The 27470-nt window shown below is 39.0% G+C and overlaps 1 protein-coding gene across 2 annotated transcripts in view; it reads left to right on the plus strand.

Moving 5' to 3' along the window:
• Nucleotides 1–27470, plus strand: part of Ralgapa2 (Ral GTPase activating protein catalytic subunit alpha 2) — a 321259-nt gene that overhangs the window by 279756 nt on the left and 14033 nt on the right. For both annotated transcript variants that reach the window (XM_077800202.1, XM_077800203.1), the window contains one exon: nt 18786–18907. In XM_077800202.1, coding sequence (XP_077656328.1) covers nt 18786–18907 — 122 coding nt within the window. The remainder of the gene's footprint in view (nt 1–18785; nt 18908–27470) is intronic.

Raw genomic sequence — 27470 nt, forward strand, 5'->3', positions numbered from 1 at the left:
TTCATGTAGATGTAACACATAGGACACAGGTCTATTCTAGAAAGCACTGCTGCGTCCAGAGGTGCACACATTCTCTCTCCATGACGTTCGTGATATGGCAACATGTGCTCACTTTGAGAATCAGAATAAAACAATACTTACTTCATTTTTAATTTTTCTTTTAATTGGCAAATAACAATTGCATATATTTATGGGCTATAATGTGATGTTATACATGTATACATCAGAATGAGTAAACCAGGCTAATTAGCATATCCACCAACTTACATACCTGTTGTTTCTTTGTGGCAAGAAAGTTTAGAATCTACTGTTTCAGCAGTTTTGCATTATATGGTACATTAGTATTATCTGTATTCATAATGCTTACATTTGTTTTGCATGTTTCCATCCCTCAGTCTCAAGGATAATTTTATAGTAACTTACAACCAGTTTACAAATTATACCTAAAATTTTAGAAATTATAAAGTATGATGCATGATTAAATTTTCATTTTCTCTGCACTGTCTGATTTTGAAATGTCCTCTGCCTATCTGGACTCCTCCTCCTCCCAGAGGTATCACCCAAGATGGTTTCTGGGGCTTTCTATGAAGACACCTGAACCAAGTCACACCTCCCTTTTTTTCTTGCCTGTCAGTCAAGTGTTTTTTCTCAGGGTCCTCAATGCTAACTCCCAGTACCAGTGTTGGTCTAGACTCTTGTGCCTCTCACTCCTACTTATGAGGGTATCTTATGTTCCCCTACTTCTTGGGGCATGGCTTCTTAGGAAATGCCTCATTATTCCTGTGTAGATTTCACTCAGTCTGATTTATTTATTTATTTATTTATTTATTTATTTCACCAAACCCTCCAGCTACACCAAATGTTAGAGCCAGCTCCCTTCCCTCAATGCCTAGTTTATTTATAAGCACAACCCAGAAGCCTACTTCAGATAGGGGCCATGACTTACATGTCTTTTATGTCCTTCATGAACTCAAAAAATAATTACCACTGATTAAGAATATGTAAAATTATTTTTTTTAAATTTATAAATGGACACAATACTTAAGTTGTACCAGGGATCAAACCCAGCACCTCATGCATATTAGGCAAGCACTCTACCACTGAGCCACATCCCCAGCCCCTCTAAAAGTATTTTTAAAAATGTTCTCTCATAGCTGGGTGCAGTGGTGAACGCCTGTAATCCCAGTGTATTGGGAGGCTGAGATAGAAGGATCACAAGTTCAAAGCCAGCCTCAGCAATGGCAAGGCACTAAGCAACACGCTGAGACCCTGTCTTGAAATAAAACACAAAATAGTACTGGGCATGTGGCTCAGTGACCAAGTGACCCTGAGTTCAAGCCCCAGGACCAAAAAAAAAAAAAAAAAGTTCTCTAATTCATGTAGTCTTCTTGACCATGGGGGTCTACAGAAAATGTATACTGGTGGCCCCAGAGACATACATGCAAGATGTTTCAGAAAAGAGTGAGACTCCATCTGTGCTGTCTCACATGGATGTCGGAAGTCAGGAAGGTAAAAGCAGTATAGGAATAGAAAGAGGTTTCCAAAATGATAGTTCTACACAGTCATTGGGGGTGGGTGAGAGCCGTCAGAAACATCAATTACAATGTAAATCACCAATATACTTGATCAGTTTTAGAATATACTCTAGGGGGGGACTCACATTTTTTGAACTCAAATGACATTGTCCTAGTGCCTAGTTCCCATATTTCAGTTTTTAATCAAGAAAAACACATCCCCTGAAATATTTCTCAAGTGTTAGATGAAGCATTCAGGCCTTGGGACAAGGAGGTGATAAAACCTTTTACCCATAAAGGGGAAGATCATCCTGCCTTACTCTTGCTGGCAAGGCCCATAACTCTAAGCCAGATGCCTGACCACAGAGTCAGAATGCATGAGTGCACAGGCCCAAGCCCATCTTCATGAGCTTTTGCTCTGTGATGCCAGGGCTCCTTGTTTCTCTTTTTCCAGCTGCTTCATGCAACCTAGAGTACTACAAGTACCAATAGCTGTTGCTATGATAAAACAGGTATATATATGTCATCATTTGCCTCACTGCAACATGGTCCTGAAGGTCACCTCAGAACCCACTTGCACAGATGAGGAGATGGGAGTTCTCAGGGCAAATGACTTGCCTACAGCCATATAGCAATCCATGTAGCCATCCCATTAGCCCACTCATTTATCCATCCATTCATCACATCAATCCACATATCCCATCCATTCATCCATCCATCCATCGATCCACCCATTCATTCATCCCATCCTATAATTTTTACCAAATGCCTCCTATCACTATTCTTCAGACTTAAATCTTGACTCCTGTGATACTCAACCATTTACTGAATGTTATAGTACTGGGGGAAGTCTAAAACATATCAGGGCAAGGTTGCATTATCATTAGCCTGAGTTCTGCTGGGATGATATCTTAGTTAGAGTAAGGTAAACACTTGCATCTGTAATCAGTGTTTTATTTTAACCAGGCTTTCTGTGATGGCATATGAAACATCAGGCCTGAATTTCTAGTCCCTCTTTTATGCAGAGTCATTGCACAAATGATTTTACCCTCTTCAGTGTTTTTTGTTTTTTTTTTTTTTTTTTTTTTTAATGACACCAAGTGGTACATAATTAAAAGTAAGGATTTTCCAGAAGCTTTATTACTCTTGGAAGATGGCAGCTGAAGATATCTTGCTGCTTCTCAGTGTTTGATTGTGGAGCAAAAGCCACATGGATCTTTATGGAAAAGCTCTGTTGTTCTCTTTAACATAGCATGTTAAAGCATGTTATGATTTAATAATCCATATCTGATGGTGCTAAATCGTTCTCTCATTGAAAATGTTCATTCAAAATAGTCAATTAATAAAACTTTGAAATTCTGCATTAGTTTTCTTCAAAATGTGGTCAGAAATAAGCCCAGTAATTTTTACTTAAATGAGCTCATTTAAATTTCCCAAACCTTGATGCATAAAGGAAAGGATTGAATTAATATAGCTTATTACTTCAAATTCTGGATTCTTCCATCAGTAATACAGATAATAATTTAGCTAGGAAGTCACCATTTATGCCAGATTAGCTATAAAAATTGCCAATTTATTTTGTGCTACTTTGCTTCTAGAAGGAAATAGAAGGATCTGTTTGTCTATTCTCATTCTTCTGTCAGAACGAAGCAATAGTATTTGTAAATTAACTTAACATTGAACATTTCAAACTTCCTAACTTAAAAAGAAATTTGAAATATGAAGCTGAATGTGTAAGGGAGAAGAAAGAGGCCAGCATTTGAGGGTATATACATTTTTTGGAATAAGTTTTTTGCCTGTGGCCTCAGGGCAATTCACCCATCCATGCATCACAACTCAGTCTGGACTCAGGGTTGAGCCCTTCTTATTATTAGCTGGGTGAGCTCCAGATCATCTCTACCTCTGCTTTCTTATCTGTGGTTTGAGGTTTCCCAAAGGGTCTGATGAGTTCATGGCTATAAAAGGGCTTTATAAGTGGAGAGCATCATGCCAACACTGGATGAATTGGTTTTATTTCATAATGATTGCATATTTTTTATTCTGAGATATAGTTCAAACAGAACTCAGGCTAATTATAAAGTAACCTTACCATGATGTGTTTGAGAATCCTCCAAAATACTCTTAGAAACAAAAATTTAGAAGAGGGTCTAATAGCAAGGAAGTGCTTTTCTTTTATTTGAAGGAAAAAATTATGTCTATCTGGGATATTTACTAAGACTAAATATCCGAAGGATGGATGATGGATGGGTGGGTGACAGACACAATTATGGAAAGAAATAAGGAATAAGGAGGGAAGATGAAGCTGGGCTTTCTGGTGTGGTGGACTGCCACAGTGGGATCAGACCTGATCTTCTGGCCTAGGTGTAAGGGTCCGGCGGAGCGTCGGAGGGAGAGACCACACAAGAGACCAGCCTCATGCAATTGCAGGGGGGAAGTTTTATTGAACCAGCATGCTGGGGCTCAAGGCTCACTCAGGAAGGGAGAGCAGCCCAGAGCCCAGAGCAGAGGTCAAGCAGAGCTTAAGTACACTTTTTGGAGAGGGTGGGGGGCTTTGCATACATCAGAACAAATCATCTTTAGGCGCGGGAAAATTGAACAACAACCCTGAGCCATGATTAGTGCATACATTGGCGGGAACAGATTGGACAGGAGTGATTGGTGCTCCTAAGTGGGGTACACATTCAAACTGATTGGTTTAGGTCCTGCAATGCCTACGTCTGAGCTATTTGGAGCCCTTAGCTAATAAACAACCAGGGAATCAATGGAAATATTTACTGGGCAGTTCAGGTATTGTTCTAACAGCTACAGAGATTACAGGTTCCGGGGGTAGCAGAGGAATTTTAACAATACCTGGCCTATTATTATTATTTTTAGCCCAAACCTTTCAATTTAGAAGCTTTACAATGCCCAATCTTTTACACTTTAACTCAGACTCTTGCAGCTTAGAATCAGCTTAGAAATTTTACCTTTACACTAGGGACCTGCAATACAACTCTGCTTCCTTTATAAACTGAGAAACATCTCCATCTCTCTTTAAATAAAATACAGAATGGCTCCCAAAGACATTTTCCTCATCTGGACCATGTCTCATGCCATTAATATAAAAACTGCTGACTTAATGGAGCTGCTTTTGATCTATCAAGAAAAGACACACCTAATTCAATTTGGCTATTTTTCCAAGAGTTAGTGTCTTAATTTGCAAGAGATTGATTTGATTATAATTTTAAGTAATACTGCAGTTATATTTTTAGTCATGAAGATAATATCAAGTGACTCTATAAAGCTTAAATGTGGAAAGTCCCAGACAATTGTATGAGTTGGGAATTTTATGTTTAACAGCATTCAGGGTTGTTTCTGTTTTTTTGTACATTCTAAGGGTATATTTTAGTCAGATTGAAGGGGATCTTGAACAGGAAATTTTGCATATAAAATGTAAAAGCAGACAGTTTTCATTAAAGTGCAAAGTAGTATAATCCCACAATATGACATAGAAAATCAAAATATAAACATTCATCCTTTTTTATTTGACATTTTCTTTTGAAAGCATGCATTATCATGAGAGATTTCTAATTCTGATCTTTGTTCCCAGTGGGACAGTCTTGTTTCCTTATTTCCTTCTGTATTAACTCTTTTCTTTTAATTTTCAAATTTGTTTTAATTAGTTTTACATGACAGTAGTATGCATTTATGCACTTTGATATATCATACATAGATGGGATATAATTTCTCATTTTTCTGAGTACACATTTTGCAGAATCATGTTGGTCATGCAGTCACATATATACATACAGTAATAATGTCTGTTTCATTCTATTATTATTCCTATCCCCACATCCCCTCCCCTCTCCTCCCATCACTTCCCTCTACCTAATCTAAGGTAACCTATTCTTCCCTAGTGCACCTCGCCTTATTGTGTCCTTCTGTATCACTCTTTTTTTTTTTTTTTTTTTTTTTTAGTATTACTCTTAAAAGTTGAAAATGTTTAGGTATCAGAAGGACCTACTAAAATGTTGAGGAAATATTGAATGTGTGGTCCAAATGTCAGAAGAAACTTAATGTCTGCTCTGCACCTGATGACATGTCCTCCAAGTACAAAAGAAGATGGAACACAATCCCTTTTCTTACTTCCCACTTTCCATCCTGAGCCAGATCTAGTCACAGCTCACATAGAAAATTGCTTCCCTATAACCGACCCCTTGAGGGTCACTAGTGCTATCCATGTCGAGTGAAAGCCAAGGGGCTACTATAGCGCGTGCATAATGATGACACCCAGAGGTACTGGAGGACAAGAAGCCCACACATAGCATCCCCCACTAGACCTCACCAGATACAGGGTGCAGGAGGACACCAGCACACAGACCAGTCAGTCATGGAGAATTCTAAAAAAGAAATGAGTACAGGGACAGAAGCCTCTGCATTAATATGTGCAGGATAAAAGGGCCTGGTGTGCCACCATACTGCAAAGACCCTCACCTTACAGCCACAATGATGTAATTTAGTGAAACTGTCACTCTTGTCCTTACTCTGACCCATAGAGGTTTCTCTCACTGGCGTGGTAAGATCAAAGACACTTACTTGAGATGCAAGCATTGAGGTTTGTTTAATTTTTAGGCAGAGAAAATCTTTCTAAACATCATAAACTTTCTTTCCTCTGAATTTGTTGAATGATAGTATCTTGATTAGAGTTGGTGGGAAAGGCTTTCATTTCCTCCTTCAATTTCCACTGAAACCAGAATGGGTAGAACTTGGTTTCTGTTAGTGGTGTTGTCACTGGTCTCTTCTTTTGGAGGAAACTCTTGATGTCAAGAGGGAGAGCTGTCAATGGGAGCCAGGACTTACATGTCAGGTTACTGGTACCATCTGAGGGGCCTAGAATAAAACACCCCACTTCAGTTTTGTCACATTTAATGTGCCCTTCAATTTCATCCTCTATAAAAAGACCATGAGAGACCTCAACATGTATTTTTCTTTGTCTTCCTCTGGTATCATGATAGACAATTTACCTTATTAAGCACCAATTAGGAGTGTCACAGGAATGCATGGTCACCTTATGAGATATTCAACCCAGTGTGCTTCTGCTGGGGACTCCTCAGGAGGTAGATGGTTTCTCTACTCTTTTCATTGGAAAGCACTTCAATGATATCCCCAATCACACAGCTAGTCTTTCATCAAAGCAAATTAATGTACTATATGTGTATATATTTTTTCTTTTCATAGAATAGAATCAAAATGAGCAGAAGGTATAGAATAGCACAGTTGAACGTGCTAGGAAATCAAAGTCATTTCAGCAGCCCCTGGGAATTTTTGTGACCACCCTTGATAGCAAAACATCAAGGGGGTGAGGATACCGCTCAATGGTAGAACAGTTGCCCAGCATGTGCATGCCCTGGGTTCCATCTGCAGCATTGAAAAAGAATTCCCACTACAATATTTAAGTAATTAATGTATACTTCCTGGTTGTTGCTTTTGCTTTGTTTGTTTTTTCCCAAATGTTGAAGCAAATGTTGAGACAGATGTAAAGAAGTAAAAGAGGTATTTTTGCCCTCCAGCTGCTCAAAATCACTTTCCCAATCATGATGCTAATGAGACCAATGTCCCCATTCTCATCTGACCCTTTGGAGTTTGCACAGAGCCAATGTGTGTTGACAGGCTGACTGTGCCTATAGTCCAAGCAGCCCTGAAGATATCTCACGGTGCCATCCCAAGTGGTGGCTCAACCTCCGTGTCCACACTGTGTGGCTTCTGCCAAATCAAGTAAATGCATCAGGTACTATTTTTTAAAAACTGTTTATTTATTTATTTATTTTAATATTTATGTTTTAGTTTTCGGTGGACACAACATCTTTATTTTATTTTTATATGGTGCCAAGGATCAAACCCAGCGCCCTGCGCATGCCAGGCGAGCACGCTACCACTTGAGCCACATCCCCAGCCCAAGGAACTATTTCTAATAGTCAAAAATCAGTGGCTTTAATATGAAGTGGCAAGCATAGTTTTGCTACTTTGGATCATGGAAGAGCTTTGTGTTATTAGAATTCCCCCAAATTTCCAGTTAAGTTTCCATATTTGTGGCATTACTTTTTAGCTCTGATAAGTCTATGGTGTGTATTGAGTTTCAGGTGTAGGTCAGCAGTGATATTTATCCTTCAGGTATACAGGAACACCCAGTACATCCACTCCAACAGTATGAATAGGCCGGGAAGTTCATTTAGCAAGCTTCACATGAGCCTTTTTCCTCATTTTGTAGGTCACTGTCATTCGGTAAACCCCTAACTTTTCTTTCAGTTTTTCTTGTCATCTGATAATTTGGTATTAAGTGAATATCTTCCTGGAAAACTCAGATGCCTTTAAGCCATTTATAATTATTTTATGGATATATAAGTTTCTCCTTCTAAATATATGTATTTTTATTATTTTTAAAGCACAGAAGAAAAAAATTAATAATGGCTCAAAGTTTATAAACATCATGAAAATGAACTCTTTCTCCAAAAATTACTTTCAGATATGAAAAATCAAGAAAATCTGTTCAGATCCTGGGGCAAATTCTTTGGACCACAAAATTTACTTCTGCCAAGCCTGGGCCTAGTCAGGTTGTCCATGGGCAGCAGTTGAGAATATTCTGATGCCACCATAACCAGAATACCTGCCATAGATGATTTTTTTTTTTGTTTTTGTCAGTTTTGTTTTCTGATGATGTAACATATATCATCAGGACTATATTTTATTCTTAGAGTCAACCTAGATACAAACTGATCTGTAGACCAAAGGTAAGTGGCTTTTGCCTTCAAGATCAGAGTAGTTAAAGAGTAAATATTAGGTAACTCCATTCAAATTATATTGCATTAATAATACCTATAATGTGATTTATTGAATAATTTTTTTCCACTTATAGCCAGTGATGATAAAGTTAGTTTAAAATCCACATATATCGCTATTTAATTGTATGCTTTTTTAATGCTTTGCCACAAACAGGATTCAAGGCATTTCGAGATGGTTCTGCATTTCTAATTGTTTTCCAATTTAGTTGTTACTGTGTGGATATTAAATGCCAACAAAATGTCAGCAATGGTCATCTCTATAATTAAGATCAAGATCATATCTTTAGGACAAGTGAAAAACCTTTGAAAGAGAAACAGTTCAAGTGACATTGACTCCCTTCCTCCCAGAAATCAAGTTATTGGCATAAACGTGGCAGAACTCTCAGGTTTTCTATTGTTCATATTGATTCCTCACTTCTTCAGTCGTTTTCATCAGCGAAGTAGACTGTTGAATCTTTTCTCACCCAATTTGACAGCACTTTCACTAGTCTTGAAATAGGCCGAATGACTAATTTTCTTGTCACTTATATTTTTACTGATGTGAGATTTTGAGCGACAGTATCACGGGGCATTTTCTCGCTTGGTGATTTACAGAAGGTGAGGTGCACTGGGAGAATTGGACAGGATGGAAATGGAAAATGCTATAATTAAGGATGTGCTCCTTCACAAATCAATCCCCTGGGAAGAACTGGTTTGAACATTTCCAGTAAAAATATAGACCAAGTCTACTGCACCCTTGGAGTATCTCAGATTCGAAGAAGGAGAGTGTTAGTTCTCCATTCTGGAACGACATGATGACACAAGAGTAGACCTCCAAAAGCCTGTAATTTAATAGCCTAAAGAAAATCTATTTTTTCCCATTTCCATTTGCTCTTATCATTTCCTCAGAATTATTCTTAAACTTAGTTACATGGGTATTTTCTTCTTTTTGAGCAGTGGTGAACTCTTCCTTTGTAGTAGGGAGGGTATCATTAGGGCTTGAAACCTAATATCTTATACCTTTCCATGTTTAATTTTCTTTTCCAAAACATCCATTTTATGTGGTTACATTGTTCAGTAAAGTCATTCTCTAAATCTGTCACCAGGCTGTGACATTTATTTATTTGGGCCTTAAACAGTCTTTACATTTAAATTTGCATTACACTGAAAAACAAACAAAACTTTTATGGAAATAATGTATGGCTTTAGAATATAACTGGTCTCTCTCTGTTCCTGTCTTATTCATATGGAATTTCACCCATTTATCTCTAGCAAGAAAATTCGAACCAAACCCACCTATGGAGCATCTCACCAGGTGGCAGGTGCCAGGGGAAGTGTTAAGGATACAAAAAGGCATCAAAGAAGAGGCTCAGCTACTTTTCCCAGAAATGTTTCTCCTGTGGCTACTTGCCAAGCTGCTCTCTTTCCATCCCTCCCTCTCCCTTTCCTGTTGTTTTACCTCTGCCCACCCTCTAGCTTGGGAGCAGGGCTTCCCAGCATTGCAGTCTCCCTGCCACCATCCTCCAAGATCATCTCCTAACCCCTAATAACCCTGCCTTCCCTCCCCAGGCCCTTTTCATCAGCATCTACACCATTCTCATACTCACCTGAGTAATGATTCCTGAGTTGTACCCTGACTTTTTTTTGCCTCCCATTCACCAATGGCAGGCACCCCATGCCCAGAGGGGTCTGCCCCATGCAGCTTCTCTTCCTTCTCTCCACCATTGCCTTTCTGAAGCCCCCACGTCCTCTTCCTCCTCACTAACTTCTTTTCCACCTATCTATCTCCCTTCTAGGCCTTTCTGTGCATACACACAAACCACCTTCCCCTAACTCTTTCTCTACTCCACAGTGAGCACAGTGTGTGTGTATATGTGTGTGTGTGTGTGTGTGTGTAATATAATATATATATTATATCACCCTACATGACCCTCTCTGTGCCAATTCTTCCTAATTATGCTGAAGCCCATTTTCAGATGTCCTGGTCATTTCAAATCTGTAAGTAACCTTTATCTTTCTACAGCCCAAGTGTGTGTGTGTGTGTGTGTGTGTGTGTGTGCGTGCGTGCGTGTGTGCGTGCGTGTGTGTGTGTATTACATGCCTAAAACATATATATTATATATCTATTTTCTGAAATGCAAAGCGTAAGTGTGGAATATGGAGGTGCTTATACAATTAGTGGACATAGTGGTACCAGTCAGCATTGACCCCTTCAGACCTTCAAGCTACTCTAGATTCTCCTTAGTGGTGCACATCTTCCAAGTGCCATCTAAATACTAAAGTGAGATCACATATCACATTGCTTTCTGGACTGAAACCATTCAGACCCAGACCCAGACCCCACCCATGGTTGACCTGCACCTCCTGCCACCTCTCTCCACTCCACAGCTCCAGTCTTCCTTCTCCTCCTTACAACACTCCAGCCCCTTCTAACTCATGTCATCCTCTGTGCCTACAGTGCTTTTGCCACCTTACCCAACCTCACTCTTGGGTAACTGCTCCTCTGCCACCTCTTCAGAGAGGTCTCTGACCTGCTGTGTCCCTCTTCCTTCCTGGCACCAGTATAAGGACAATTTGCCTTGTTCTTCAACCTTGTCTTTTAAGTAGTGTCATAGGGGTATGCTGAACGTGGGGTGGCCTCCTCTTATCTTAAATTACATGCCTACTGCCAACCAGCACAGAGGGACAGACTGGACATTCAGCACACTTTCCTTTTTTTTTTTTTTTTTAATTCACTGAATGGCAGGGTATTGAACCCAGAACCTTGTGCATGATAGGATAAGCACTCTACCACTGAGCCACACTCCCACCCCAGTACATATTTCTTTAATGAATGAACATTTGAGTGAAGATAGTTTTGTTTTTTAAAAATGACAAAGTTACTTTAGATCAAGTTTTCTGAGCAGACTAGGACCATGTAGAGAAATCATACATGTAGGCCTATTATAGTTTGGGCATGGAATGTCCCCTACAATTTATATATTATAAGCATGGCCCCCAGTGTGTCAAGATACAGAGATGGGGCTTTTTAGTCAATTATTGGATCTTGAAAGCTGTAACCTCATCAGTGTATTAATCCATTTGATAGATCAATAATATGAATGGACTACTGGGTGGTAAGTGTAGATAGGTGGGGCATGGCTGGAGGAAGTAGATCACGGGAGCATTACCTTGGGAACTTTATCTTGTCCCTAACCTTCTCCCTGTTCCCACCTTTCTTTCTCTCTCCCCCTCCCAATTTCCACTCTTTCCTCCCTCCTTTCTGACTATCATGAGCTGAGAAGCTTCTCCCTGCCATGCCCTTCTACCATGATGTTTCTGCCTTGGAGCCAGCCAACCATAGACTGAGACCTCTGACACCATGGAGCAAAATAAATCTTTCCTTCTTTAAGTTGCTCTTGTCAGATATTTTAGTCACAGCAATGAAAATCTGACCAACACAAGATATATAGATAGATAGAGATAGAGATAGAGATAGAGATAGATAGATAGATATAGATAGATATATATGTAATATTTCTGCCATTCCCAGATTCTGCCCAGCCCATTTTGTTGGTGTTAGTGCCTGGTAGCTCTATCTTGAAAAAGAATTTATATAGAAAGGTGTATTTTTCTGGTATAGTACCTCCACCCCCATGGGTGGCATTTGTGTCTGTGTTTGACTTGAGCTCTTTGAATTCCATCTGACAGAGTTCCTCTGACTTTTTGAAAATGTTGAGCTCTGCCATTCTGGTCTATTTTTGAAACAAAGGCCCTAAAAATAGCACATCTTGAATACTTGTATACTTTCTCTAAATCTAATGGACTTTTTAAATCATTGTTCTCCCTAACAAACATAAGGAAGTTCATTTCATCTTTCTAATGGATGAGAAAAGATCCATTTGATTAGTTCTATATCCCATTCCCACCATATCACTTATTTTTATTATGAAATATGCATACATGCTAGAAAACATAACATTTACATAAGTACTAAAGAATGCTAAAACATGTCTCTGAATTAATTCCCCATTTGTACCAATGTATTTGAAACCTCCTGTGTACTGCCTCCTTCACAGCCCAGAGATGGTTATCATTTCCTTGCTCTTCTTTGTTGTTGTTCTACATATGGAGGTAGCCCTGGGCAATATTCTTCACTATCACTTGCTTTTAACATTTATATGAATAGAATTGCATTAAATGTGTTCTTGAGTGACTTGCTTTTTTTTTTTTCTCAAGAAAGTTAAAAACAGCTTATTTCCCCTTGTTCTTTTGCTGGTATCTGCAGCAAAAACTTTCTATCTATAGTTATAAACTTTTTAAAACAAGCACACAAAGAGTGTTTTATCGACCCCTAGAACTTTAATCTCTTCCCTTGCCTGAATAATGCCAAATTACCTCCCAGAGAAGTTGAGACAGTTGCTTCCCACTGGTAGGTTCTGTGAGTTCCTGTACTCCATATCCTCTTTGACATTACATGTTTTATGTTTTGCCAATCTGGTATATATAAAATTGCATATTATTATTGTTCTAATAGCCCCATTTACTAATCATATGGTGTATCTTTTTGGCCATTCATAGTTTAGCTCTGAGAATGCCTAGGTCTTTTGCCAGTTTTTCCAGTGGATTGTCTTTTTCTTCAGGATTTGTAAGAGTTCTTTACATATTCTAGCTACTAACCCTTTGTCAGCTGTTTTCAAGATGCTTTCTTCCTCCTTAGTACCTTGAGACTCTATGTCTTTACTTCTTCTCCCTTATGGTTCAAGCTTTTGTTTTATTTCATACATTTTCTACACCGCAAGGTCATAAAGGATTTGCCCACACATTCTTATAAAAGTTTTATATCACTTATTTTGTCATCTACACATAATTTTACTTCAAATTATAACTTCTCCTTCCAATTTGCTTTACCTGTACTATAATATAATACCACTATACTAGTAATATTGTAACCTGAAGCAGTAGACACAAATTCTAGGCATTCCTTTATCCACTTAAGGAGAGTGTTTATAAGCTCAGAAGTATGAGTGATATAGGGATGAACCTGCCTGAACTTGCCTCATTCAGTGCCCTCAAGAAGTAGAGTGGGCTAAATGGTGACCTCCCCCGAAATATGTCCAAATATTAGTCCCTAGAACTTGTGCATAGATTAAGAATCTTGATAAAAATCATTCTGGGTTGTCCAGATGGGTGCTAAACTGAATGACAAGTGTCCTTATAAAAGATACACAGAACACAGGTGCAGTGGCACATGCCTGTAATCCCAGCATCTTGGGAGGCTGAAACAGGAGGATTGCAAGTTCAAAGCTAGCCTCAGTAATGACAAGGCACTAAGCAACTCAGTGAGACCCTGTCTTGAAATCAAATACAAAATAGGGCTGGGGATGTGGCTTGGTGGTCAAATGCTCCTGAGTTTGATCCTCAGTACAAAAAAAAAAAAAAAAAAAAAAAAGAACAGGAAAAGCAAGAACAGAATCTCCCTTGGAGCCTCTGATATAAAGTGAGCATGGCTCTGCAGATTTGTAGCTTCTGGTTTTTCAGAACTAGTGAAAGAATTCATTTCTACCCCACTCAGTTTATGGTCATTTACAGAAACTAACATGGAATAACTGACTCTAGAAAATCACTTGAACTCAGCTTCCATGTCCATGTCCTTCACATACTTGGGGGAATAGGACAATGGCAGAAAAGGGTAAGTTGCCAGAACATTTCAGACGGGTATGTGGTTGTCTGATATCTCCCAGTTGATTCCAAAACATGGCTTCCCCTCCTTTGCAGAAGACTGCTGTAGAGTTAGAGGTTAGGCAATGTTAAAAAGGTGGCCAGCTCTGGACTTGCTTGTGTTGGTATTAAAGAACTACAAGAGTTAGGAATAAAAATTAAGGATAAGTACAAAACATAACACACTGATGTCATAAAGCAAACTTCCCTTGAGGCCATTTTACCAAACTGAGTTATCATGTCTACTCTTGAAAAATTAAGAGAAGGTCCAGGCAAGAGGAATTAGAATGGTTAAAAAGAAAATGCAGTTTGCAGCACAGCATCTTATAAACCATTCTATTTTTTCTTTGCCGTAAGACAGTTATTCCAAAATATGGAAGGTTAAAATGCTAAGTAGCAGTCAACCAACACAGAGTTTGAATAAAAAAGAGAAAATAAAATGGGGTAATAGTTGGTTTTTCTGTATTTTATGAAATCAGCATGGTCTGTGGGTAGAGATGCCCCTTAAATGTTATGTAGTTATGTACTGAAGTATAAATTGCAAGTTGACTTTTATAGCCCACATTGTCCTATTTAAAAGTTTAGCTCCCAACTTTGCAACCTTGAACTTAACCCTGTGTGTGCTAGGATTCACAACTTTGCAGAGAGCAGTGGAAGTTAGGAGACCTGGGTTTTGGACTTGATTCCACTGTAGAGTAACTGTGACTCTGAAAATCACTTTAACTCTTTGACCTTCCACTTCCTGTTGTCAAATTGATGCCATAGGACTTTTCCCGTTCATGAGGATCTAACATGAGAAGGTTTGCTTGCAACAAAACCCTATTGGAAATTTCCCCTATTTTATCCACTACATTCTTTCTGGAATGTCATCCATAAATCCATATTCAGTGGGTCAGGGAGCAGACAATCAAGATTCACCATACTTCTTTCTTCTTCAAGAACCTGGGAAGAAGATTTAAGGATTCTCTTTAGTTCTCCAGGCAGCCTGGATAGCACATCAGTATTCCCATTTTGCACGTAAGACCACCAAGGCTAAGAGTTGGAACAGTTTACCCAGGCACTCCATCTTAAGGAGAAAAGGACCAGAATTCAAACCTAATCTCTTCTTCCATCAAAATGCAAGCTCCTTCCTTATAGTCATGCTGTTGCGATCATTTCTAAAAAATTAAAACAAATAATCAAAATAAAATTGGAGGGATGGGTTTGGATTCTCAGGCTCTTGCAACACAGATTTAGCAGTGTGTGTCTGTTTCTCTTGGAAATTTTTTATAAAGTACAACCAGTGAAGACATGTAAGTAGAGGACTATTACTAATTGAGAAGATCTCTACATGGGAATATGGATAGAGTAGGTCACTAAAGAAATTCAAAACTACCCAGAAACCAAGAAGAATTTCTGCTTAGTAATTTGAATGTTTTCTAAGTTGAATAGTCAAGGAGACAAATTTCTCTTTAAAAAAGTACTTACTATATGTGACCTTTAATGAAATTCAGTACAGAACTAAGTTTCATGTATTACTGGACTTTTTACAGAACAAAAGGGCAGTGACTAGCATTGAAACACATACCAGATTTGTGACTAGGTGCTTCTTAAGCCACCCGCTTTCAGTCAGAGTTCTCTGACTTTCGACCAGTGGGTATTATTTCAATGTTCAGTATACATTTTAACATATCTTCCACATGAGGAGGACTTTAAAAGTATTTTGAGATTTAAGTTACAGATGCCCTTTCTTATAGAAAGCAACTAACACTGAAGCCCTAGAGTTGTTAGATAAGAAAATATCAGATAATATGGCTCCAAATCACCCTTACTGGTAGTTCTATTAATAAATTCAGTTAAGCTCCAAGGGTGACATTTTTTTAAGGCTACTAAAAGAAGTGATTTTTTGGCATCAGTGAGTCTCTTGGCTGTTTCTAAATGCTGCCAGAGCTAGGATGATATTTGTTTTCTCTTTGTCATGGTGTTTACATGCCCTGGCTTAGGCCACGAGTGAAATGCATTTCATGATGTCTTGGTCTCACCCAAGCCCTAATGGATGTTTGTCTAAATGACAACACCCAGTTTAGCACTGTTAACATTGTAGTTAGGAGGTTGGGGAAGCATGTGCTACATGTGACAGTCCAGGACATAAATGGTAACATTGGGGATCTTCTGCTAAATGAACACTTCTTCCTCTAATATCCAGTTCTGGAAGGACCTTTTTGTTCTGTCTTCCATAGTGCCTTAGTTTAAGAGTCAGACCATAAATATTCACTGAGTCAGAAAATCTCAAAACTTGATTATTGCCCCCTGTAAATGTAGTTCTGGACTTTCTCTTGTAAGCCCAGATTTCTCAGCCTTGACAAGGACAAGCTTATGACAGTTGAATAGTGTCATCCAGGATGAGAATGATGGGCTGCTGTCTGGGGTCAATTTCTGTGGCATCATGCACAGCATCCCTTTTGTAGGTTTGATTGTGAGTTTGATTAACATAGCAAGCCACTTTCCAGATATGCCTTCCATGGAGTATTTAGCAAAATGCACACACATTTCTATTTTGTTCACCATTGTCCTGAGCACTGTATGTGGATGTGTTGGACTCAGTGGGACCTTTCAGGAAACAGCAGGACGATACTAGGCAGAGCATGACAGGTCTTTAGAGGGATGTGCCTGCTCTAACCCAGGCCCACAAGCAGACTGTGGATTGAAAGGGGGAGCCATGAATTGAGCGTTGACAGCGGGCCACGGCGGTCCGAAGGCTCAGGTGGTTGTCAGCCATAAGTTTAGCTCAGCTCTTTGAGTAATTTGTCACGCCTCGCTCAGCCCCTGCTGGGCCAGCACGTGCCAGCTTAGTGTCAGAGTGCCTGTTCGCCAGACGGCCACTCAGGCCTAACGCCCTGCTGTTCCTCAGACCAGCGGCTTGCTGGGGCCATACACGGAGGGCCGAGCCTTGGCGACAGCCAAGTGCTGTGCAGAATAAGCGTGTTCATAATGAGACGTGAATGGCATTAGTAGGTCCCTCTAGAATTGGGTCTGAGCAGGCGCCTCTTGCTGAGGAAGTTTGGCAGTCTGTTCATTAAGGCAAGTCACCAGGAGTTCAGCCCACAGCCGTGGAGCTAGTTCTGGCTCATGCTGCCCAGGCCTGGGGCTGTTGTGACCATCTATAGGACAGATTATAAATCATCAGAGGGTCTACTTTTGAACTCTTCAAACTCATTTCTTCTTCTTTTTTTAATTTTATTTTAAAGTTGCATAAAACAAGTTTAAAGAGAAATTCTAGTATTGCTTTCCATGAAGAGCATGCCCTATCTCTGGGAAACCCCAAACAGTAACCCCTAGTCTCATATGTCTTTTGAATACTTGAAATAGAATGGACAGAGGAACTGAGTTGTTATTTTTTAATATATTAAAATTTAAATCTAGATAGCCACATGTGATACATGGCTACCATATCAGACGGCACAGATCTAGATTGTCTCTGGTCACCTCTTGGTGTGAAATCATCCTTGAATATAACAGAGTAGGAAGAGGAAGAATCCGCATTTAGAAATCAATGTGCATACTTTACCAAAAGAAAATAGAAAAGTGCATGCCTATTTTAAAACACAGACTCTACTGGAAGCTAATTGGAAAGGTATAATTATTACCTACTTACATTTTTCAAGAGGCCATCTTGAAAAGGTAGTCTTAAGATAAAGTGAGAAATGCTAAAATTACTTTTTCCTCTCTTGGAGCTACAAATTACAAACTGATGTTGATCCACATTCCCTATTTCCTGAAGAATTAGCACAATTTTCAAAATGACCAAAACACATCTTTTAACTTTTGCATTGATAATAAAGAAGGGGAAAATGAGACATCATGCCGACTTCCCCAAGTGTTAATTCATAAAGTCGTACGTGTGGTGCCTTCATCCATTGTCAGATTGTTCTGACGTTATCCTGTTATTGGAAGTGCATGATTCACCTTCTGAGGAAACAGAAGCCACACACAAAAGGGGAAGATTTGCTTTCTGCCCTGTGAAAGACTGCCACACGCAGGGGTCCTATTAAGACAGCTGGAAAGTTGCTTCAGCGTGTTACGCCTATAAGTTTTATTGGTGACTGGTTTTTGATTACACATTTGAATGCTGTGTGTTCCAGACTGCAATTTTAATTAAAAGGCAATAGTCTTTTTTTTTCTCTCAATTGCATTGTGCACTGTTTGCTAGATTCTCCTACATATTAATTCTGATTTTCTAATATTTAGAGTTTATTTTGGTTAGTGGCTCTGATGTCCCTTCAGACTATACCTTCTGGCCTTTTCTCTTCCCAGTAACTTGCATTTTCTTATTTTTTTAAAAATGTGTTCACCCTCATATCACCAGTTCTTGCTTGAAGTATTTGTTCATTATGTCCGTAATCTCACAAGAATGTTTTATCCATCCAAATAGAAAATGAAGATCCAGGGTTGTCTCACAATGGTCAACAGAAGGAAATGCCATTGCAATCAATGTTTCTTGTTTTTGTTTGCTTAAGTGGATCTTACTGATGCCTTGATGTTATTCTGTAACCATTAGTTTTTGTATTTTTTAGTGGAGCTAGTTTTGAATGTATTTAAAATTTAAGAGAAACGTAAGTGTTAAAATCCATATCTTACTAATTATGATGAATATTTAATTTTCTGACAAAATGCTAAAGAGATTGCAAAATACACAAACAGCAAAGTTGCATAAGTGTATTTAAAACAAAGTAGACAGTCACTGCTATGCATGCTGTTTTGCAAATGCATTTGTCTCCTTAACTGATTACTTCAGCTATGAAGAGAGAGCGCTGTATCTCGAAGCAATAATTCAGAACCACCGAGAAGTCATGACATTTGAGGATTTCGCAGCTCAAGTCTTTTCTCCCTCTCCCAGCTACTCCCTCAGTGGAACGGGTGAGTGTCTACATTATTCTCCTCTCACACGCTTAAGATGCATTCGAGTAGCAGATGTACACCTGTTTTTCACAGATAAATGCTTGCAAATTTAAGAAGAGCATTCTCCCTCTGAATCAACTAATGAATATCAAAAGGAATGATGACATTCATTTTAATTTGTTTTGTATCCGAGCTGTTCACTCCATTCCTTTTTTCAGCTATCCTGTTAACCCCCGAATCTAGCAAGGTTAATGAACTTTTTCTCAGTAATGTGCTGTGGTTCATTCAGGAGTGTGGGTTTCTTGCTGAGCTGGGAACATGTTGTTTAAAAGCGATGCCCGAATCAGTGCTTACTTATCAAAAAAGAGTTCCTCACAGTCGAAGCCGTTGCTACTAATGCTAAATGGGGATTATGCTGCCGAGATACTAGGGTCAGGGATTAATGCAGGAGACATGGAAGGACAGTGTCCCCAGGCCCATCATTACAGAGTGCGGCAAGCACACTTCTCTCTGGAGTGGTCGGTGTCATGTGGACAAGCCGCTGACTAGAGCAGCACCTGGTGTGGAAACCATTTAGAAACTGGCTTACAATCATTTTCATGTATTAGGCCACTGGCAAATTGCAAACATTGCCATAGATTTCCTTATTTCTAGGCACTTAACTCTTTTTACATTTCCAATTTGAAAAAAAAATATTTATACTGCCACTTAACAAGATGATACGATTACTATAAGTTCTTTTTTCAAAGACTAGTATTATTACTTGTAAATTTTTACATGTAGTTGTAGATTAATTGCCTTTCAGACAGTAAATAGGATATTTAGTGATCACATGTTGAAACCCTCAATGCAGGGCTTCCAGTCATCTTCCGCGGATTTCAACACAACCCGTGAGAGTGCTTAATAGATTTCTAACCTGTGTCAATTGTCTCTGAACACTGCCTCACTTCTCCTATTCTGACTTGTTAACAAATATCTTACACACAAAGTGAAAAAAATTAAATTCGGTGAAATAAATCACTTACAAATAAAATCAGCCATGCATCATTGTTTAACATCGCTGGCTTCAATCCTTGCCTCTCGGAGCTTTGTTGGGAGATAAGAGGGAGAGGCATGCGCTTGCACGGGGAGCCAGGAGCAGCAGGCAGAAGGCTTGGGAAGATAAGCAAGCTGGCAGAGGTGCGGGAGCAGCGATTTACATAATCACGCCTCTGCTTCCTGGTGAGGCGTCAAGAAACACTGGGATGGCCTCTATTGATCTTTGTTGAACTGGAATACTAAACAACATGAGAAAAGCTTATAACTTAAAGCTTTGATTAATGTTTCTTACATTAAAAAAGTAGAACAGCTGTGAATTGAATTCTTTTATACACTCTGCCAACATTCTATGACCAAAAAAAAAAAAAATCTGTTTCAATGGAAATGAAGATTTCATACCCAGACTGGCTAGAGGTTTAAAATTTTTTCTGATTTTTTTTTTTTTTTTTTTTTTTGCTTAAAGAACATGAAGGATCTGTAGCAAGCTGATTTTTTTTAAAGATCTCCTTCAGCTTTTTCCCATCCTCATGAGATATTGGGACTTGATTTTTCAGTGCAGGATTTTTTTTCAAAAAAAAAAAAAAAAAAAACTCTTGAAAAAGCATTTCATTTCTAAAAATTAAAGGAAAAATTTAATTACATTTTTTACATTCCTTGACTGTTATATTCTTAAGGTTGCAGATTAAGATGTTATCAAAACAAATAATGATGGGCTTTATTTTCTATGAATATTTTAGCCTCTATATAAATTAATTTGATCTTTTCCCAAAATTTCATAATTATTTAAACCAATTCAAATGAGTCAGTGTGTAGGTAACACCTTAAGTGAGATCCTAGGAATAATTTAATATTTTATGACATCTACTTAGAGAGGATTGTTAATGGGCTTGAAAAAGTCATATTCTTTATAGAGTTACCTACCAGAATAGATTCCAACAGAATGTGAGTATGGGGATTGGAACTTTTACAAAAGGAACGTGAAATCCAATGCCAGATATCAAAAACAGATGCTACTTCTTCATCTTGTCAGATTAACATCAGTATTATGTTTCATAATGTTCATGGTTTAGGGAATTCAGTGTTGAGTGATAAAATCTTTTATACATATATCACATCTATCCTTCAGTATGATTTTAAGTCTGTGCATAATGTTCTCTTTTAACACTTTGTGTATCTAACCTTAAATGATTAAGAAGAAGGGGAAAATGATTTGAACTGGAATTGTGGGGATGGTATAATGAGGATGTAACATGTCAGTACCACATACAGTCAAGTTCTCAGAACCCCATCCTCTTCTTATTTACACATCAGCTTTGCTTTTGAGGAATCCTTATCCCCATCTCTTAGTACTTTTACAGATGAAAATGTTTTTTATTTATTCATAGCATTTGTTTTTGTTTTTTGTTTTCCATGGGACAAGTACAGTCAAACCCAGATGAGCCAGGCAGCTTAAAGTAAGAAATTGAGGTGAAGTCTGCCCTTCCAAGCAACAAGCCAACTGGAAAAATCAACCCTGAGCAGCTTAAGCTCCCACAGTGCACTTAGGACCCAATCAGACCATCTCTGGCCATCATTGTCATCAAAGCAGGCCTTGGGCTTCTGCTCACATGCATATGCACAATCTGAGGAATTAGGCGCTCCTAGGTTTTGTTTTGTTTTGATTTTTGGTATATGCATAACAAAAAGCTTTATCCTTAAGAAAGAGGGAGAGTCACCTGAGTAGTGTATTTATTCCACACTATATTTGTTATACATGGCATGCAGCCCCCACTGCTAAAAGAAAGGCCTCCCTATCAGCCTTTGAAAAGAGATGTGTTGTGCCCAGAGATGCCACTGTTGGGAAATGCCCTGTTCCCAGAGATTCCCTGCCCAGGTGCTATTGCTCATCTATCCAAGGAGCCCTGGGGAGTGGGTGGCCAAAGGAAGTACTTCTATCCATGATGTCCTGTCAACTGCAGCTAGGGTGGAAAGCTGATACATAAGTGCTTAGCTTTTGTCAAAGGGCTTTAAGAAAAAAAATATATATATATATATTCATTTTCCAAATAAGAAAATGTTGTTTTAAAACTACCTTGCTTCTTTCTGTCAATAACCCATTACACAGTTGGTATTTGAACAACTTTTTACCTAACTTGTGGTTTGTCTTCCCTATTGACCAGTAATAAACCAATGTTACAATATTAACTGTTTTATTACTATAGTTAATATAATATAATTAATAAAATGGTTAATATTTTAACCATAATTTAATATTTGTTGCAATTAACACGTATATGTTCTATGCATACATGTTTATATGCATGTAACCCACATGCCTATGTGGTATCATGTTTTCAAGCATGTTACCAAGGAAGGGGGCCAGCAGAAAGGCCTATAAAGGGTTAACTGAAATGGGCACCCTTGAGTGCTGGGGAGGGACTGATGTAATCACTGCAGCTCACAGCCAAGTGCATCTGTTCACCATGAGGTCATTCTTCTGCATGCTAATGAGTTGGAGAATCTAGTCTAATGTTTGACATTATCAAAAAGGACATAAATAGTGTAAATCTTTAGTTTTTGGAAGCTCCTCCTAAAAATCAAAAGAGAAAAGAAACTTTTGCTTGGACTTGAGATATTTTTTCTTGAACCACTCTAGAGATTGTACCTGAACTTTAAAATCTGGGAGGAATCCACTTGTCTCTGTTGATAATCCCCAAATCGCTATAATAGTCATAACTAGCAATTTTGCAGTCAAAGACTATAGGTATGTCTAATTTTAATGTCTAGTTTTAAGCAGTTCCAAGTACCTTGATCAGAAGTTTATAAAGATGGATTTTTAACAAAGAATGTCCAAAACTAAATTAAATGAGAGTTGTTCCCATTGTACCCCGATTGACTTGCATTTGTTGAAGATGCCAATGCTGGTTATGGTTCCTTTCTACTTCAATATTGCTATAGAGGGCCAGCAGAGGGAGCACAGGTCTTTGTTTATTTGTTAGCCTTCATAAACACAGCATTTGATTTTGCTAAGACATGGTCAGTAATACTTTCTCCTTCATGATAAGCTGAATTGGAAAGGATCCAGGACTTAGAACAAGTGGGAGGAATTGCTTCACTCTGCTCCATCCAGTTCTGCCACTTTCATGAAGGTCCTATTTGGAGTTTAAAACAGATAAATCACTGTCAGTATTAGGATGCTACTGCCACGCCTACCATATCCCCAAACTGCAAACTTTCATCTTTCTCACAATGGTATGGAAAGCCCTCTTGAAAAAGATTATTATGTTCATATACCTCATAGAACATAATTTTATAATACTTTTCCACAACAAAATCATTACAGGAAGTTCACAGAAACTTTACTAGAAAACAGCTGGTGCCATTGTGTCTTGCTTGGTAGCCAATAAAATTTACTCACAAAGCTGGAGACAGAGCACTCCTGTCACACATTGGCACCAGAGTGAATCTGGGATGGAGATGATGCATGAACTAGTTGTATGACTCACAGGCCTCTGCCCCTAAGGGTAAAGCTATACCATCTTTCTCTTGCTGAGTCCTTCATACCATACCCTGTGGTTAACATGTGCAAGGTGTTGCAGGCTTGTCAATCTGAGTGCAGATCCTAATAGGAAGATTTTGTTGACTCTTTCACTGGTAAGTTAATAATCAAAGTAGCTTCCAGGAGCTGGGGTTGTGGTAGAGTGCTTGCTTAGCACCTGTGAGACACTGGGTTTGATCCTCAGCACCACATAAAAATAAAGATATTGTATCCACCTAAAACTAAAAAATAAATATTTAAAATTTAAAAAATGTAGCTTCCAGAAACAGACAAAGTAAATCCTAACCCTAATCCCAAAAAATATTTTCTCCATTCCTTGAAAGATGGTCCTATTACAGATTCTTTCAGTACTGATTCTCCTCCTCTCCATCTCCCTCATGCCTCCTACTAAAATGGTCCTAATAAAGTTTTGATTGATAGCACATATCATGCCTCTTATGTGTTTAGCTCTATCATAACTTTGCTGACTCCTTCAAAGAACATCATAGAATATGGAGTTAGAAGGACTTCAAGAAACTTCAGGTTTAACTCCTGCATGTTAATTTTGTACTAAGCTGAATAACAAGCCATGAAGGAACAACCAAAGGTCTTGGGCACGTTGGAAGCAGGGACAACCTCACCCTCACCTCCCTATTCTATGCATGAGAATGCTAGTCCAGTACCCACCCTGTGGTGACAGTCCCATAATCAGATCCATGTCTGCTAGCTTTTTATTAATAATAAAGGGCAGGATTAATTTTAAAATTCACTCAGATGACCCAGACATTTTTTTAAATGCAAGTTGTCTTACTTCACTTCTGTTCAAGAACTCACACCTGTCTCCACACCTCAGTAAGCTAGCCAGTGTTGCCACCCATCCTACAGACAACTAATTGCTGCCCCCAGGCATTTCCTCTACCCTAACAATCCCTTCTGACCCCATCCCAAATCTTCCTTTCTGCGTAGAAAGTTCAATTCTTACCCCATTTTTTTCTTACCCATCTACTTTTTTCTTAATTTTTTCTTTATTTTAATGTTTTATATCTTTATTTTGTTTTATTTATTTTTATGTGGTGCTGAGGATCAATTCTAGTGCCTTACATGTTCGAGACAAGCGCTCTCCCACTGAGCCACGACCCCAGCCCTTAATTTTTTCTTTTCAATTTATAGATGTATTCTTGAAAAAAGTGACAAAGCACTGATAGAAAATTTAACCACCCTTAATGCCATTATCCAAACCCAGTGCTGCTCAGCTCTAGCTATACATTGAAATTATTGTCCTTTCAAATTTAATATTTTCAATGACAGGTATATGTAACCCCATCATAAGAAGTATCTGTACCTCTGTCTTGTTTTTTCTGAGCATATGTAAGTGTTTATCCCATGTGTGTGTCTTCTATCCTTCTGTACTATGAATTCTTTAGAGAATGATACATGGAATTTATTTTATCATCCAACGGGAATTAAATAGAAAAGAGGCAGGCTGTTGCTTTAAGTGGTACAGGTGTGTCTCTAGACCACAGATGTGTTGGGCCTGATGCAAGATGCAGAACAAACACCTGTAATTATGTTTCATCTGTCCTCTCCCTTCCCAGTCTCCTAGAGAGAGTGGGCCAGTGATAAGCAATATGGTCAAAACTGGGTGTGGAGAAATCAGAAGAAACCAGGAGCCTAGTTAATCCACAGACTAGATAATGCAGTTTTGAATAACTGAAACTTGATTAGAGATGGTGTTGAAGTTGTTTTAAAAAGAATTCTTGATGACCCTGCTTAGTACCACATTTTGCTTCATGCTTATTCATTCCTTTGTCTTTTTAAAACTCTTTTACTGTCTTCAGTGTCATTTCTGGGAGACAGAGATGAAGCAAACATATCTTTCCATTTTATCTGCTAGAAAATGGTGCTGCTGCCTGTCATATTACCATCTGTGAATTGGCCTTCCCTTCCCTTGGCTGCTGCCACAGAGCAGGACTGTGTAGGGTACTTGAGGGGACACAGAAGGCTCTAGAGACCTTAGGCAGGCCTGCATCTTCCCTTCCCTTATGGAGAAAAAAAAGTCTTATTATAGAAAAGCTGATACTTTTGATAATAGCAGATAGCTATTTATTAATAAACAAAGTTAGTTAGCTACAGACTATAACTGCAAGTAAAAAAGATATCATCAGCCAATGGCCTGAGTCGTTTGGATTGAGAGTCCTCTGAAATGGGCCATGCCACCTACCTTGTGACCCTGGAAGAGAATGAAAACTTGCTCCTGTATAGTATATTATCTACTAAGCATCCTCCCAGTGAGTTTTTAACTTGTCAATGTGAGTTTTCACATTGGCTGTGAACCAGGGTAACTAAGAATGAGAAGACCCATGTAAAAGAAGATTAAGACAGAGGATAGCAAGTGTGGGAAGAGCAGAGAGAAAGATCTGGAGGGTGTGCTCAGATTTGGAGTGCTCATAGATTCCCAGAATCAGAAGGGAGCAGACATTATCATTCTGAAGTACTGACATTGCACTGACTCTGTCCTTCTGGAAGAACCTTGAAGGTGCTGCTTTTCTGTGAAATATCACCATGGGTTAGTTCCGGTTTCCCAGGCCTTACAGGGTTTTAAGCGCAGGCAACTTCTCACTCCCGCTTGACAGCTATTTACGGCTCAGGGGATGCTGCAGCAGTTGCCAGGAGATGGCCAGCAGGTACCAAGAATTTTTCTTAGAGACAGTTTTTGGAAATGAGTCTTAATTAAAGCTTATTGGAAATAACCTTGAGAGTTTGAGAAGCACCCAGAGTTTCTGACACCCTAGGTTCACATTCTTTGTGAACCCCAGCAGCAGCCCTTGAGTCAGTTTGGCCTTGCAGGTGCTACTTGTGCAACCTCAGCACTGGAGGTTCCTGGAAGACTCAATGATTTTGCTTTGAATTTCTATTTAGCAGTGAACAAACGAAAGCACAGGCCAAATGGTAGCACTCTTACTGGCATTTAAGTCTGCTGGCAGAAAGAAAAAAGAATATTTTATACTAGACTTTTCCAGAGAGATAAAGGATGATAATCACAAAATAAACCTGTAAAGAGCATGAGAGAAAAGCTGGTTCTTTTTTACTCATTAGCCTTTGAAGTACCACAAAAAACCTATAGGAAAAAAAATCTCTTAAAATGAGAAATATGAGAGTTTTACGAGAGAGAGAGAGAGAGAGAGAGAGAGAGAGAGAGAGAGAGAGAAGGAGAAAGAAGGAGGAGGAGGAGGAGGAAGTAAGAGAATATATAGTCTTGACAAGGCCAAAATTTACTTCTTGGCTGATAAGAAGCTTAGTAACATTAGCTAGTACCAAGAATAAATAGACAAAACCTTATTTTCCAACCAGTTCAAGAATATGAGATGATAAAATCCCAGATACAGAAAGCACACATTCCACCTAACTATGTTCCCCACACCAAGGCTGCCCTTGCCCTTACCAGCGCTCAGCTGTTACCTGTAATAGGAAACAGTAAGACCACATTGTTTCCAGCATCTGTCTTCTCATGAGCAAAGTAGTGTGATCCCTGAGGTTGCCTGAGGGTCTTCAAGAGCTCACTCAGGAAAGTTACACTCCCCCAGAGCCCTAATCTCAGGGAAAACACAATGTTGAGTGCCTCGCATTGCAGCTAGAGAGTGTTTAGACAAACCCTGCTGCGCACGCTCATATGGAATCCTGCTCCCTAGCTGTGTCCCTAGGGCATGGAAAAATGGCAAGAGAAACCGCCTGCCTCCAGTTAGCACCACAGCCTTCCAGTCAACATCTGATCATGCAGCTGTCTGAGACAGGCACTTCTGGCCAGGTTAATGTTAACTGATCCAATAGCATCAGAAGCAGGTGTCCCAGAAGAAAAGGATCACCACAGGAAAGAAGCCAGAAGAAGAAATCTGCAGCCACCAGACTGACTGTGGACTTTGTCCCACTTACCCAAATCTGGTGGCCTACTGGAGGCTATAGTTAGATACTAAAATCCAGGGTCAGCTGGGGTACTAGGGACACATGTACCTCCGCTACAGTTAAAGT

The sequence above is a fragment of the Urocitellus parryii genome, chromosome 6 (genome assembly GCF_045843805.1).
Source record: "Urocitellus parryii isolate mUroPar1 chromosome 6, mUroPar1.hap1, whole genome shotgun sequence".
NCBI lineage: Eukaryota > Metazoa > Chordata > Mammalia > Rodentia > Sciuridae > Urocitellus > Urocitellus parryii.